The sequence below is a fragment of the Marmota monax genome, unplaced genomic scaffold (genome assembly GCF_021218885.2).
Source record: "Marmota monax isolate L192 unplaced genomic scaffold, Marmota_monax_Labrador192_F-V1.1 WCK01_AAM20220418_F8-fsc00127, whole genome shotgun sequence".
In the NCBI taxonomy this organism is placed as follows: domain Eukaryota; kingdom Metazoa; phylum Chordata; class Mammalia; order Rodentia; family Sciuridae; genus Marmota; species Marmota monax.
In genome coordinates, this window is record NW_026692894.1 from 1,154,073 (window position 1) to 1,169,986 (window position 15,914).

Here is a 15,914-nt window from a genome sequence, read left to right on the forward strand (position 1 = left end):
TCGCCCCTTCCTTTCCAAATTTCTTTGTGCTTAAAATACAACCAAGTCTTCCCTCAGGCTCTCCAGGCCCCCTGGGCTCTGAGTTGTGCTCCACACTCTGACCTCATCAGGCCCACCGCTCACCTATGTGGCCCAGGGCTTCCCTGGTATCCCTTCCTGTTCTGTTTGGCAAGATACACTCTTTCCCTGAATGCAGGTCTCATCTCACATGTCATCTTCTCAGAGGGGCTTAGTGGACAACTACATCTAAACTCCCATCATTATCCCCTTGCCCAGTTTATTTTCTGCCATATCATTGATCACATTGACGTGCTCTTTGCTTGCTTGTTAATGATCCGTCTTTCCCATGGAGGCTCCACCTTCCCTTGTTCACGGGCTTGTCCCCAGCACACCCTCTCTCACTATTTGTCAAATAACAGTGTTGGGATCTTTCTGTATGAACACATTTCAAGAGATACTCAGTAATCCTCATCACTAGAAAGGATGTCCAAGGCAGCAGAATCTCAACACAAGTGTGTTTGGATCAGAAAAGGTACAGGGTGAGTACCCAAGGGTACAAGGAAAGAATGGGGACACATTATGGAGACATTTTATTCCCAAGAGGCTGTTTTAGAGGCCCCCTTCTCTGTGACTCAAGAAGAAAGTCCCAGGCATAGATTGTATGTTGTTCACCTGTCTATTTTCCTACCAGGTTAGGAGCACATGCAGGTTAGAACCTAGTTCCTACTCAACCTCATTTACCTAGGGTCAAGGAGGACTTTGGCATACAGGAGGTGCTCAATAAATGTGAATTGATAATAAATGATTATTAAGAATTCTCTCAGGGCCAGAACTGAATGGCAGGACTCTTAGTGAACCCCCTCCCTGTGACAGAAGAAGCTCAGATCCTGTGATTATAAATCCACAGAGCAGTTTTGGTGGGGACAGTACTATGAGAAAAATGGCAGAAGATGAGGTCAGTGGCTTCTATTGGTGGCGGTTGTTGGTGACTTGGATGGAAGTGATGAGAGGTGGATGGGTTTTGGGTCGTTTGAAAGCAGAGCCACCGTGACCTGCTGATGAATTGCACTGGGGGATATAGAGAAGGAGAGGAGCCAAGATACCTTGGGAGTTTGGGGCTGAGCACCTTGCTTCAAAGTGGTACCATTTTTGCAGGAAGGGAACAACCATGGGTGCAGAATAAGGGTACATTCATAGACAGTAGGTCTGAGTCACGTGACTCAGATGGGTAGAAAGCAGGACTAGGGAGGCAGAAGAGCAGCAGCCAAGTCTGCTCTGGAGGCGTGCACTGGAGAGTTGGTAATTTTGAAACCACGAATCATTGGTTTCAACACTGAACATCATTGCACTTGGTCAAATAGTGTCTCCTCCAAAGTTCGTGTCCACCAGGAACCTATAAATGTGATCATATTTGGAAACAGGATTTTTTAACAGATATAATCAAGTGAACAGGAGGTCGTATTGAATTGGGAAGTGCCCTAATCCAATGATGGATGTCCTCATTAGGAGAAAGAAATTTGGACATAAACACACACAGAGGGAAGATGGCCAAGGACATCCAGGGGCAGAAGGTGGAATTATTCTGCCACAAACCAAAGAACAGCCAGGGTCCTCTGCAATCACCAGCAGCTGGAAGAAGAAGGAAGGATTCTTGCCCAGAGCACTTGGAGGGAGCCTTGTGACTTGACTTCTGACTTGTGGCCTCCAGAATTTCTCAGAGGGAATCAATTTCTCTTGTCTTCAGCTCGTGCTACTTCCCTGTGGTGGGTCTGGGTCTAGTCTATTGTCAAGGACGACAAGTAGAAAGTGAACAGAGGAGCCGAGAGGATGAGCCTTTGAGACACCATTCCTTAGAGGTCAGGAACAGGAGGAAGATCCTTCCCGAGAGATGGAGATAGCACAGGCAAGGGGCAGGAAGGAAGCAGGAGAGGACATGTTCTAGACCCAAGGGGAGCCAAGGACTTCAAGGACAAAGAAAGCCTATGTTCCAGGAAGTGGGTCACAGTGAGGACAGAGAACTGGTCCTTGGACGTGGCCATGTGGAGGTGACTGATGACTTTGATCAGCCAAGTTTCAGTGGAATGACTGGCATGAATGGAAGAATGAGAGGTGAGGAAATGCAGAGAGTAAGCAAGCAAAAATTACCACTTGCCTTCATTTTATAGTCGGCAATAAGCAAATACAAGTGTTCTCTCTCTCTCTCTGTCTCTCCCTCTCTCTCTCTCATACCGGGGATTGAACCCAGGGGCACTCAACCACTGAACCACATCCCCAGCCCTTTTTTATTTAGAGACAGGGTCTCACTGAGTTGCTTAAGGTCTCCCTAGGTTTCTGAAGCTGGCTTTGAATTTGTGTCCTCCTGCCTCAGCCTCCCTAGCCGCTGGGATTACAGGTGTGTGCCACCGTGCCCAGCTTACGACTTTTCTTTTACAGCAACCCTGTGAGACAGGTAGCATTATTTACAGAAAGGGAAACCAAGTCTCAGAGGTATTAAAGGATTTGTTTAAGTTCCACTATAGATAGGAAGTGTCCAGGTCTTCAGAAATAACAGTCCACTCTTTTCTCCCCATGTATCCAAGTGGCAGCTGATTTGATGGCTGAAGAGGGTTGGGAACAAACTGGTTCTTGCTTGGACCTAAATCATCCAGGGCCTTCCCAGGAAACAGCTGCATTTAAAGAAGTCTTTCATTGACCCTTCCCTTGGCCGTCTCCAGCGGCAGTGGACAGAGGCCCATCCTTCCTCATCCCTCTTGGAGGTGAGGGGACCACAGGATTGAGGAATGTCATCCCAGGGGCTGGCTAATCTGCTTCCTCCTCTTCACCCTATATCCTTACGTAGGGGTTGAAAGCTACCCACTGGGGCTGGGAAGGGAATTTACACAGTAAAGTGGGCTTGGGTCAGGCGATGGGAAACAAGTCTGTGGGTGACCTGAGTGCAAAAATCCCACCTGAAGATGTTCAAATTCCAATTTGAAAAACTGTATGTCACACCAAATGCTGGTGAAAATGGATTTACAAAACGGATCAGCCACTTAGGAAGAGTCCTGCCGTGTCTTATACAACCAGACATGTTGTGCGGTAAGATCCAGCAATCACACTCCTTGGTGTTTATCCAGAAGAACTGAAAACTTCTGTCCACACAAAAACCTGCACATGGGTGTTGATAGCAGCTTTTATTTATAACTACCCAAACTTGGAAGCAACCGAGATGCCCCTCAGCAGGTGAATGGATAAACAAACAGTACCACATCCAGACAAGGGGATATTATTAACTTCTAAAAATAAATGAGCTATGAAGTCACAAAAAGCATGGAGGAAACTGAAATGCACATTTCTAAGTTAAAGATGCCCATCTGAGAAGGCCACGTACTGCACGGTTCCCACTACCCCGATGTTCTGGAAAACATCAAAGACAAAAAGATCAGGGGTGCCAGAGGGTAAGGGGAGGGAGGGATGAGTAGAGCACGGAGGGTTTTTAGGGCAGAGAAACTACTTTGCATGATCCTGTCAGGGTGGATACATGTCAAATCTATAGGATGTACAATATCAAGAGGGGATCCAAAGTGGGTATGGTAGCACCCTCCTGTAATCCTAGTGACCTGGGGGGCTGAGGCAGGAAGATCACAAGTTGGAGGCCAGCCTGGGCAACTTAGTGAGACCCTGTCTCAAAATTAAAAAAATAAAAAGGACAGGGGATGTAGCTCCATGGTAGAGAACCCTGGGTTAAACAGTCAGTTTAAAAAAAAAATGAATCTTAATCCAAAAAGTGAACTTTGGCAAGTCAATGTCAGTTCACCGATTGTAACAAATGTTCCCTGTGATGGAGGCTGTTGATTGTGTCTGGGGGGAGGTATGGGAACCTACTGTACTTTTTGCTGTGAACCTAAACCTGCTCTTAAAAAATAATCTGTTAAAAAAAAAAAAAAGCTGGATGTTTGCCAACAAACGTGACCTGGCTAAACATAGTCCTGGCCAGTGTGTGAACTCAGAGGCTTTAAAAGACCTTATCAAGCTTCTTTTCCCAGGACTTGGGCTCTATCTTGTTTTTCTTTTCTTTTTGCTGTCCTGGGAATTGAACTCAGGGCCTTATGCAAGCGAGACAAATGCTATACCACGGAGTTGCACCCCTAAGCATCTACCCTCAATGTCAACCTTTTTTAAAAATTTTGAGACAAGGTCTTGCTGAGTTGATGAGGCTGGCCTCAAATTTGCAATCCTCCTTCTTCAGCCTCCTAAGTTGCTAGGATTATGGGGTTCATCTTTTTACCCCCAAGATCTTGACACAGATGATGTCTGGAGCTCACCTATGACTGAATACCCAATGGCTGAGGGAGACATTGTCACCCCACATACCCTGGCCAGACCTTGCCCATTCTGGAGTGGCCTTCTGGCTCCTCTGCCTGTGTGAGGACTATCTGCTCCTGTTGTCATTATGTCACTGTATTGGCTGTCCCTTGTGCCTCTCTGGAGCTACTTTGTACCGCCTTGGGAGGTAGCTCTGCATAGACCACATGGCTGTGTTCTGTGATCTCTGGCCAAAGATCTGAAGAAGGGAGGACAGTGAGGGTAGGGACTTACTGCCCTGCTCCTTCCACACATGGTTGACTCGGCCCTCAAAGTATTATTATTTAGAGGCAGGGTCTCACTGAGTTGCTTAAGGTCTCCAGTCAAAATGGTCTCCTGACTTCTGATCCAGCTCTCTCAAGGTGAACTGGGGATTGAACCTAGGAGCATTCTACTACTGAGCTACATCCCCAGACAGGAGTTCATTGGCTGGCCTTGAACTTGGGACCCTCCTGCCTCAGCCCCCTGGAGGTGCAGTGATGTCAGGTGTGGGCCATCACACCAGTCAATACTCTTTGCCCTCACACTGAAGGTCGGGGACTGGCTACACTTGGTTTCTATAGTCTTAGATACTGCACTGTTCCTTGGGGTTACCTGTCCATACCTTTGTAAGTAGTCCTTTTGAATAATGTCTCCCCAAAATTCATGTCTACCCAGGAACTCAGAATGAGACCTTATTTGGAAAGAGAGTCTTTGTAGATGTAATTAGTAAAGATAAGATCGTATTGACTTAGGCTGGCCCTGAATCCAGTGATGGGTGTCCTTACAAGAAGGACATGCAGGGCCATAGGGTGGTGGAGGAAGAGACTGGGGAGATGCAGCTAAGTCAAGAGCTTCTAAGAATGTTTGGTCACCAGGAAGGTAGTGCAAGGCCCAGGATGGCTCCCCCAGGTCCCCTGGAAGGGAACCCACTTTGCTGGCACTTCATGTCAGATTTCTGGCTTCCTGAATTGTGAGAGAAATAAATTTGTTATTTTAAGCCACCCAATTTAAGATGATTTTAAACAGCAGCCTTATGCAATAAATGAAGCCTTTATCAAACTTTTTTCAATGTTCCAAGCTTGGGTGGGGACACTCCATCTGTTTCCTGAAGGGACCCTGTCTGATATTGTTCTCTAGCTTGTTTCTTCTCCCAGAGGCTTTTCATGACCCTCAGTAAGCCCCAAACCCTTACCCTGGCACGTGGGACCCCCAGTGGTAGAATTCCACTCTGCTTGGTTGGCCCTCAAAGTAAATCTATTGCTGCAGTCAAAATGGTCTCTTGAATTCTGATCTAGCTCTACATTTCCCCTGGCAACTTCTGCTTGATTCCTCCACCAGCATCTCATCCATCCCAAAGTCTGGCTCTGCCATTTTCCCCCTGGCTGGAAGCTTCTGGACTCCCTGGCTTGCAGGGGAGGGTCTTATTAACTTTTGCTGTTAACATAATCCATCCACCATGTCTGAACCATGCCGGGGTATAGACACTGGTCTCCTGTGTATCTTCTCCCTAGCTAGCTGGCATGCCCTCTGAGGGCCACACAGGAATGAGGGCATAGGGAGCCCTGGCGTATCTGTGGTATGGATACTCTTGGTGGACCATCTGGGGAAGAAGCAGAAACTTCCAGGCTCCAAAAAGAACCTGGGTCCTCAGCCCAGTGACTCAACACAGGGGCCCTTGGCACTTACAAGCCCACGCATCTGTGACATCACAGTAAGGACAGGGGCCTTTAACAACACGTACAAAGTAGATTTTCATGGACTCAAAAAGCTAGTGCAAGAGGTAGAGAAAAAGAAGCATCTTCTCTCTCATCTGTCCTCTCCGTCCCTCCCTCATATTTCAGTCCCCAACCCAGACTGTAGACAAGAATGAGTCTGACTGGCCTTCCCACTCGAGGTGTGTGTTGGAGGGCAGATGCCGGGTCATCCTCCAGCCAGAGGGGAGCAGATGTCTTGTCTCCTTCTTCTTCCTCCTCTTCCCCTTCCCCGGAAATGCCTCTGGTTCACTGATGTTCCTAGCCCCCAGCTCCCCGCAGCCCCCAGTTCCCAATCTCTTTCTCTTCCTTTTGTAGAGAAAATGAAGAGATACCCTGTTGTAGCATCTGCCTCTACGTCTCCGTTAGAGGAGAACATCCTCTGGGACGATTCTGAGTGAGTACCTCCTCGGGGTAGGGAGCCTGCCCGGGCACCTCTTTGTATCTCTGGAGTCTTGGATAGATCCGGATGTCTCCCCTTTTTAGGAAAGCCTGGCTCCCCAAAGGATCAAGATGGGAGACTGAGGGGATCCTGGGGGCTCTGACCTGTCCCTCACCAGTGATCAAGCATGGCTTTGAGCCCTGCCTCTGTGGGTGCAGCCTGAGGCCCAGGGTGGTGCTGTACCCCCGGCCTCCTCCAGCTGTGCGCCCCACCTATCAGGTGCTTCCCAGCCTGTTCTCGGGGAGGAGGCTGCCGCTCCTCCGGTGATTCTCTTGAAGTCTCAACTCTCCTACAGCCTCCCAAAGCCCAAAGCCAAGGCCAAGACCCAACTGCTCTCTTGGCGCAGTGCCACCCAACTGCATAAGCTGGTGCCCATGGGTATGTGGCCTAATGAATTCAGTGACCCACTCTTCAGATCTTTGCCAGAGGAATCCCTGAACACCTCTATGTACGTGGAAGAGAGCCATATCCCCAGCATGGGAACCATATCCCCAGTGGTATCATTTGTGGAAGGTGACAACTCCTCCCTACCACCCTTATTTAAATGAAAAATTATTTAGTAAATTACAGTCTTTCTCTTGTGTCTACTGAAAGCATGATAAGAGTCTGTTTTAACTGAGAATTTTTTGATCTCTTTATTTGACTCTCATTTGGGGTCTTCAGGGTTCTTGATTTTACGATAAGGGTTTTTACTCATGGCCACCTGTAGCCCTATATGTAGGGGAAAATGGATCTTTTTTTGACAGTGTTCAGGTTCCAGTGGGCCATGGAATCAGATCCGCTGGATATCAGTTTCTATAAACAAACTTAGTGGGTGTTGATAGGAATTCCATTGAATCTATGGATGGGTTTGGAGAATGAAAATTACTACAAAATGAATCTTCTTATTTACGAACATAGTCCAACTCCACATTTACAGTATTTGCCTCTTATCTATGGGGGATAAGTTCCAAGACTCCCAGTGGATGCCTGAAACCATGAATGGTGTTATTAAGCCTCCATATGCTATGCTTTTTTCCTATGCATACATTTCTGTGATAAATTTTAAGTCATAAACCATAATAAATTTATAAATTAGGCACAATAATATACTAACAAAAAATGACTTACAGGACAGAATTATAATGATATACTATAATAAAAGTTATGTGAACATGGTCTCTCTGTCTCTCTTCTTTCACCTATTGCAAAATATCTTGCTGTACTTTCACCTTTTCACTTGAAGTACTTTAAGCTTCTCTTTGATGTATCCAAATTGCCAGTATCACTACTCTTGCCCTTTGGGATTATTATTAAGCAAAATAAAGGATACTCCAACATAAATACTATAATACCACAATCAGACAATATGGTTACTAAATAACTAATGGGGAAGTAGTGTATACAGTGTGGATACGCTGGATAAAGGGATAATTGTCCAGCCTGGATGAAGCAGGATGGCAAGAGATCTCAGAACAGTGGGCAATTAAAAACTTGTGCATTGTTTTCCTCTCAAATTCGCCACTTGATATTTTTGGATCATGGTTGACCATGGGTAACTGAAACAACAGAAGGGGAGGGGGGGACTACTGTATTTAGGTCTTTAAATTCTCTTAATAATTTTTTGTAGTTTTGGTGTAAATATCTTGGACATTTTTTCATTAGATTTATTCCTGAGCATATCATGGGGTTTGCTGCTCTTCTAAATTGCATTTTTATAAAGAATTATTCTAAGAAGTGGTGATGGATATAAGGTGAAGAGCCTCAGAAATACATATTCTTTACCTTTTCATGAGACACCTTTTAAAACAGTCAAAATTCACATACCACACCATTCAACTACTTAAATCATACTATTCAGTGGCTTTTGGAATTTTCACATACATATATAACCATCATCACAATTTTAGAATATTTGTATCACCTCAAAAGAACCTCATCTTTTATCTGTTACCCAACTCTGGCATTTATGATGACCGGAATGTTTGTATTCCCTAAAATTCATGTTGAAATCAAAGTAATGGAATTAGGAGGTGGGGCTTTTAGGACTCAATTAGATTGTGAAGACAGAGTTCTCATGAATGAGACTACCTTCCTTATTAGAGATGGCCAGACAGCTGCCTGGCCATATCCACCATGTGAGCACACAGCAAAGAGGCACCATCTGTGGGAACCAAGGCCCTCACCAGACACTGGATCTGCTAGCACATTGATCCTGGGTGCCTCAGCCTCCAGAACTATGACCAATAAATTTCTGTTTATAAACTATCTAGTCTGTGGTATTAGGCCAGACTAAGAAGCATTGTTTTAAAAAAATATTTTCTAGCCAGACACAGTGGTAAAGGTCTGTAAGCTCAGTTACTTGGGAGTCTGAGCTAGGAGGATCTGAAGTTCAAAGCCGGCCTCAGTAACTTGGGCCCTAAGCAACTTAGCGAGACCCTGTTTCAAAACAAAAAAATAAAAAGGGCTTGGGATTTAGCTCAGTGGTAAAGAGCACCTGAGTTCAATCCCCAGTACCAGTTAAAAAAAATTTGGGGGGTAACTTTTTGTGGTATGGAGAAGTAGAATTTAGTATGTTAACCTTGTCGTATTCAGTGACTTGGCTAAATTCACCTACAGTGCTAGTCGTTTATAGATTTTTTTGAGTTTCCCATGTTCACAACTGTGTCATCCATGAATGAAAAAATATTTCTCCTTTCCCTTCTCAATCCTTAAGGCTTTTATTTTTGGCTGGGATGCCTATATTGATTAGAAGTATAGGTGGGTGGACATCTGTATCTTGTCCTGGTGAACATGGGCCTGCATTTCTGTTGGGGCCATGCCTACTTTTGGATGCCGGGTCACAGGATATGTGTGCTTCAGCTTTTGTAGACAGTAGCAAAATTTTCCAAAGTTTGTGTATGTGAAGCCTTTAAAGGCCAGGGTTGGTTAGCACTCCCCACTCCCCCAAGGCCTCTTTTCTGAAGACTGGGTAGTTCAGCTTCTCTGAAATCTTTCAGATGACTATGCCTGGCCTAAGAAACTTCATTACAGGGAAATGATGTCAGAGATTAAAGAAGGGACCATATAGATCTCAAGTCTAAGCCTTTCACAGGAAGACAATAACTAAGGCTGAGCCTAGGATTGACTGGTCCAAGGAGGTGTGGCTTTAGCCCTGCTGAGAACCCAAGTTTCTGAACTCTGGATCCCCCATATTGCTTTTTGAGTACCTGAAGAGAGGTGTTCATCTGGAAGATGATGGGATGAAACTAGATGCTGGGTGGGACCCACCAGGATTATACGTGCAGTATGAGAGTGGGGAGGGGGAGGAGGGATGGTGGCTGTCTTGCTCTCCATATTTTCCTTGAGTCTGGGTTGAAGCCAAGGAAAACACAAGCCCAGCTCCTCCTCCCACCAGGGAAGTCAAAGTGAGGGCTTTACAATTAGAGTCTGGAAAATCTTCCACCTCACATCCTCCCCTGGTCTAGGGAGGGGAGGGCTGGCTCTGCTGGCAGTAAGGACAGGCGTTCCAGGGTCTGGAAACAAGATGGACTTCCCCCTCAAGGGGCCCACAATCTTTGGTAAAACCAGACAGACCTTGGGCGTAGAGCAAAACCCATTTATTACGCCCTGAAATCCCATCCACCAGGAACCTGGCTCCAGAGCCTTGGGCCAGCCTCCAGCAGAAACAGCTCTGCCGGCGACCCAAAGCTTCAGTCTGTCTTACCTGGTGCCCCAGACCCACCCCTATTCCTGCAGCCCTTAAATTTCCACAGCATCTCAGCCCCACCTCCGCCTCGCCTGAAAGTCGATTTCCTTAAGAAGTGGTTTAAGTCAATGAACCGGAGGGGAAAGAAGACGCTTGCTATCCTCCGCCCAAAGCCCCTTGTATTACGCCCCCTTCCTCGGCCCAGAGGTCTTCACCTGGTGGCTGAGACTTAGGAACGGGATAAAATAGGGGTTGCTTTTCTTTGCAAACTCTTTTGGCACCCCCATCGACCCTCCCTAACTAGCTGCCTTCCCGCCCCAGCTCCCGCGCCGGGCTGGGGCGCCAACTAAATCTGATCAAAATGCAATTGCCAAGTCGTTAAGGTATTTGAATTTAAAAAAAAGAAAAAAAAAAAAAACTCCCGAGAAAGAAAGTATTTGATGGCTAATAATCTCATTTCAATATAATGGGACCTTCTTCTGCAGAGAGCAAGACAGGTTAAGAGATATAATTATGACTTTGCAAACTCTCTCCCAAGCGCGGGAGACGCGCTGACAGGTCTGCGCGCGGCTGCGCCGGGCTCCGCTCGCTCCAAGGGGAGACGCTTTGTCTGCAGGGCCCTTTAAAGAGACACGGTCCCTTTTTCCCCCCCTCGGCCTACATTGCAATTTAACTGTCAGCTGCGTCCTCGTCCGGGGATCAGAGTCTGAGTCCCGCTCAAGGGTGGGGGTGGGATGGGAGAGGGGCACCGGACTTGGAGGAGGGAGAGCGAGGGGCTGACCTGTCAAACGTTGCCCTAGATACTCGGAGCTAAGCTTTCAAACCTGTTCCCTTGGGAGTTCCTTAAGGTCACGTCTACAAGGGAGGGCCCGGGAGGAGCAATGATGGCGGAGTTAGGCCAAGCAGATTTATCGCCTGTCTCGAAGGTGGCGCTTTTTGAAGGATCCAAAAGGAACGAATTCCTTCTTGCCAGAATTGCTCGGTGTCATCGGGCGGAAAGGAACCCATTTAGGAAGCCGGGAATAGGTGGCGGTGGTGCTGTAGGATGTTTCTTTCCCTCTACTCTCTGGGCAAACTTTTTCTTTTACTACAATGGGAGAAAAATTCTCTTTTTGAAGTCCTGATAGGGACTCTTCCGGGAAAGAAGAATTCTCCCGGGTGTACATCCGACTTTCACGAAAGTGCAAGGAAGGTTATCTCTAAAGCGATGTGCACGTGCGTGTGCGGGGAAAGGTAGTGGAGGCAAGCTAGGGCCCTGCGCCCTTAATGAGTATTGATTGCCGTTCAGGTCTAGAGAGACCGCCGGAAAGTCAAGGCCTTGAGCTCCAGAGGTGTCTGAGACCCCTGAAGCCAACAAGCTGCGTAGGGCAGCGCGGAGAGAGCTGTGCGAGAGTGCATGTGCGTGTGAGATGTGTGAGCAATGCTCCCGGGAGAGCGCTTGACTCCCAGCGGCGCGAAATAATTGGGAGCTGGAAAGCTCAGGCAGGAACGCATGGAGACTGCACTTAAGACAGGCTATCAGATATGCCTGTCCAGCGAAAAGGAGCTGGGGAATAAAGGGGACCGAGAGCCCGCGGGGTCGGCCTCTTCGCTTGTCTCGGATTCTCACTAAGCAGATGGGAGCTTTCCTTCGGACATTTTCTCGCCGCTCTTGGTGATGTCCAGGTTTGCAATGAAGGGATTCGGAGGAAGCGGGTGCACCACTGTCCCTCCCCAACACTTCGAGCCCCGGGGCTCGGGAGCCCCCTGAATGGTAGCCTGTCAGGACTAAGGCCGTGGCGATTCCCAGGGCCTCTACGACGGGCGACACCGCCGGGCCACGCGGCGTAACGACCCCTCCTCGAGTTGGTGAGGCCATCTTGCAGGGATCCCAGGATTTCCTCCTCGCCCGGCACCCAGCTCCAGGGATCGTTCTTGGTTTCCCTACCGCGGCGCATATGCACGTGGAACCACTGGGCTCTCTAGAGTCATTCAAATAGCCTTAAAAACCACGGCGGCGCTGTCGCATCCTGCGTGGTCGCATGCGGGGATGGGCTTCTTTGAAGTCGAGTTTGGAGTGGGGTCATTGTCCCTCGCCCTTCGGCTCCCCCTGGTGGTCTCGAGTGCAGGTTTTCTCGGCCTCTGAAGATTGGGGGTAAAAGAGCACCCAGAGGGAGCAATGATTTTCCTCTGGTGGGTCCTAGTTGAACCACCCCCGTCCCATCATAAGCTACTCCTTCGGGCCCGTGGCGGCCATACTGTGCCTGGCAGGACCAGGTAGGGCCTTTCTTTGTAGTATCCCTGGCTGCTCTCGCCATACACTGCGGGTTGGGGAGAGCATGTACCTAGAAGCAGCCCCCACCCCTGATCCACTAAGCAACAGTTTGCTAAGGCAGCTTGTTGACACCCCCTGTCCATTTTTTTCCCTTGGTGTTTAATGATCTGGTCGCTGAGGTCTGACGCGCGGCCGCCGCAGGGGAGCATTGCTGACAGGAGCCGTGTGGCCTCGAGCGCGCGGGACTTTGCCGGCACTCCCGGGATGACTGGTGGGGATGGGGGCCCAAGCCAAGCGCGCTGGGGGGAGGGGGCAGCTCTGGGCCCCGAGAACCGATGGCCAGGGTCCCATCCTGGTAGGGGGCGCCGCGAATGGGGGACGAGGGCCGGGCGCGCAGCCGGCGGGGTCAGGGGCGAAGGGGCAGGCGGAGGGCAGCGCGCGGGGAGCCGGCGCGGCGGCTCGGGTTACGGCGGTCCGGCCCTCCCACCCGCAGCTCGGGCGCGGCGGCCGGGGCGGGCTTCGGCGGTCCCCCGCTGTTTGCATTTCTCTGGCAGGCGGCGGGACTTGGTTTGAAAGGAATCGCCTTCATTTGGAACGTTGTTTATTTTTCTTAACTAGCCAGCGCCGACAGACGACCCCTTAAGCACTGCTGCCGGACCCGGCCGAGCTGGCACTGGAAAGGGTCAGGACAAGGGGCAGCTTCGCTAGAGGGGCACTGAGAAGCCGGGTCCTGGGAATGCGCCCTAGTCCACCCGTGGCAGGGTTGGGGGAAGGGCAGTGGAGGGCCAGAGATCGACTTTCTTCCTAGTAGGGAAACGGACCTATTGCCGTCGTTTACCTTAGCTTTGACCTTGCACGAGGCAGATCAGTGAAGTGGTGAAGTTTTCTGGCTTTGGCGTCCGGCCGCCTTGGATTTCAGTTCCCCCTCCTCGATTTTTGGCCCTACGACTTGGGGCAAGGCACCTTTGTGACTCAGTTTCCTCCACTTTCAAAGGGATCTTAGTGCTTCGCCCTGTGGATTGCTGTAAAGATTAAATGAGATAATGCACCCTTAGCGCAGGGCCTGAAACTTACCAAAAGCTCAGGAGCTATCAGCTCTTTTTATGCGGGCTGTAAGCCACGCGAGAGTGGGTGGGGGGCAGCCAGCAAGTGTGGGGCCCAAAGGGAAGCCGCTTGAGATGGAGGCCCGTGACTCCCAACCCCTGGGATGAGGTGCGGGCTGAGGAGAGTTCTGAGCGTTTTGACATGAAATGAATAAAATGCAAATGATATTCAAAGCAAGATGCTAATGAGGTTCTATTCTTTGAGCGTCCACAGCCCCGGCAGTGCCCATAATGGTGGCGGAGCTGGTGCGAACTCAGGGATGGGCAGGGTCCAGCAGCTCAGGTCTGGGTGGTGAGTGTGTGAGTGTCGGCGCGAGCCTCCCCCGGAATGTGCGTAGCCGGCTCCGGGTGTGCTCGCGTCGACATGAAAATGAGGTCAGGGAAGGTCGTTCCACTCTGCAGCATAAATCAAGGAGGAAAGGAGAATGGATGTGAGAGACAGTCCCTGGGGACCTCCCCGTGAGAGGCAGAGCGAGAGAAGAGGGAGGGAAGAAAAGTTCTGCGTGGAATGGACGAGAAGCGGCCCTGCGCACTTCCCCCCTGAGCTTTCGGCCCAGGCGGTCCAGTAACAGTGCCCCATCTAAGACCCGACCGTGCCCTTGGCCCCACCCTCCTCCCGCAGCTTCCCAAACACGTTTCCTCTTCTTTTTTGGTCCCCAATTTAAATGGTCCTTATCTGAGCGCCCTTTGTGTGAACAGTGAAGCTCCTGCACCCAGCCTTCCCGGGAACGTGTAAGTGCCCACGCGCAGACGCCACAAGCACACGTAACTGCACATGTTATACGCGGGCACACACTGGGGCTAGCGGCGTTGGGGGGGCGCCCTGCAGGGATAGCAGTGCCGGCGAATCCGACGCTGGCACGTCCTTTTCCTAAGCAACCCGCCTTCCCAGTCTCCCTAACACCAGCTATGGTGGTTCCCGGGGTCTCTCGGGGCCTCTCCTGCTCTTCGCTTTCCGCGGGCCACCGGGGAAACGCGGTGCTCCGCACTAGTCCCTACCTGCGCGCTGTCCTGAGACTCCATCAGGGATCTCTAGACTCTCAGGCAGCCCTAGGGAGGAAACAGAGGCACAAATCCAGGACCACCCAGCTCCCTGGGGAAGAGGTACCAGAATGAGTCAGCCCCAGAGTGGGGGAGGGAGAGGGATCTCATCCCCCACGCTCCTGCATCTTGGACACACCAGGCCCAGAAAGGAAAAAGGAGCGGAACAAAGGGGCTGTAACCCTTTCTGGGGGGAAATCCCCGTGGCACTTTGACGTGCTCTTCTCCCAGCTGGCGTGGGGTACCTGCTGTTCCAAGAATGGGAAAGAGAGTTGTGAAGAGAGCCCCGCCTAGGGTTTGTGCCTAGGCCTGGATCAGATTCATTCTCACCTTATTCTCCGTATGACAATGCATAACATGATGCCTAAAACCTGTATAGTAGACACAAAATAGGCACCCGAGAGCACATACTGAGTTAAATTTACAGGGAGCTGTCATCACCAGGATCCTTCAGGAGTCTCCACATTTTGTAAAAGAATTCATTAAGTCATACTTTCATTCAGCAAGCAGTAAATTCCTACCAAGTGTCAGAGCAACAGGAAGATAAAATCCTGGCCCTCAGAGCACTTCCATTCTCCCGAGACAGAAAGATCATAAATAGATAAACACAGAAACATAGAATATGGTGACAAGGAGGGCAGTGGAAGAAAGAAAACGCCAGATCAGGGAGAGCCTGAGGGGAGGAGGCAGAGACCAGAATGAAGTGAGGGGCATGAACTTCTGGAGGGACAGGGTCCCAGGCAGAGGAGGCTGCAAACTGCAAATACAGTGGCAGATGTAGAAAGAGCCTGACATTGATCTTTGACCCTAAGGAGAGAGAATGGAGGTGAAAGCGAGGTCAGTGGAGATTCAGGGGGATCAGATTATGTGAGGTTTTGTAGGCTATGTTGGGAGACCTTCAATTACATAGTAGGGATGTTGGGAAGCCGTTGGAGTATTTTAAAAAGGGAATGAGGCAATCTGATTTATGTTTGTAAAAATGAAAAACAGGGCTGGAGATGTAGCTCAGTGGTAGAGCCTTTGTTTAACATGCACACCGCCCTGGGTTGGATATCGAGTACTACAAAGTGAGTGAGTGAATGAATGAATAAAATTTTGAAAGACAGGGGAGTTAACTGGTTCGTGTTTTGCAGGTTCTTGGGTTTCTTAATTCAGATCTCAATCCAGTCCAATGTATTGAACAAGAATGCTTAGGCCAGGAGATGTCTTGAATAATACTCTACCTCTCTTGCACCCATACTTTTGGGGAAGGTATCGTGGATGGGGCAGTTGGTATGGTCTCCATAGCGGCCAGCTTTGGAATGCGGGCTGTTGGAAGGCATTCTGGGAG

The 15,914-nt window shown here is 49.4% G+C and overlaps 1 protein-coding gene across 1 annotated transcript in view; it reads right to left on the reverse strand.

The window, feature by feature from the left end:
* Nucleotides 1–3,339: 3,339 nt before the first annotated feature.
* The window catches only part of LOC124096701 (eukaryotic translation initiation factor 1-like), a 36,579-nt gene continuing 24,004 nt past the window's right edge, over nt 3,340–15,914 (reverse strand). The window contains exons 4-7 of the mRNA XM_046450651.1: nt 15,825–15,892; nt 14,543–14,593; nt 4,482–4,543; nt 3,340–3,396 (exon numbers count right to left, since the gene is read on the reverse strand). Coding sequence (XP_046306607.1) covers nt 3,340–3,396; nt 4,482–4,543; nt 14,543–14,593; nt 15,825–15,892 — 238 coding nt within the window. The remainder of the gene's footprint in view (nt 3,397–4,481; nt 4,544–14,542; nt 14,594–15,824; nt 15,893–15,914) is intronic.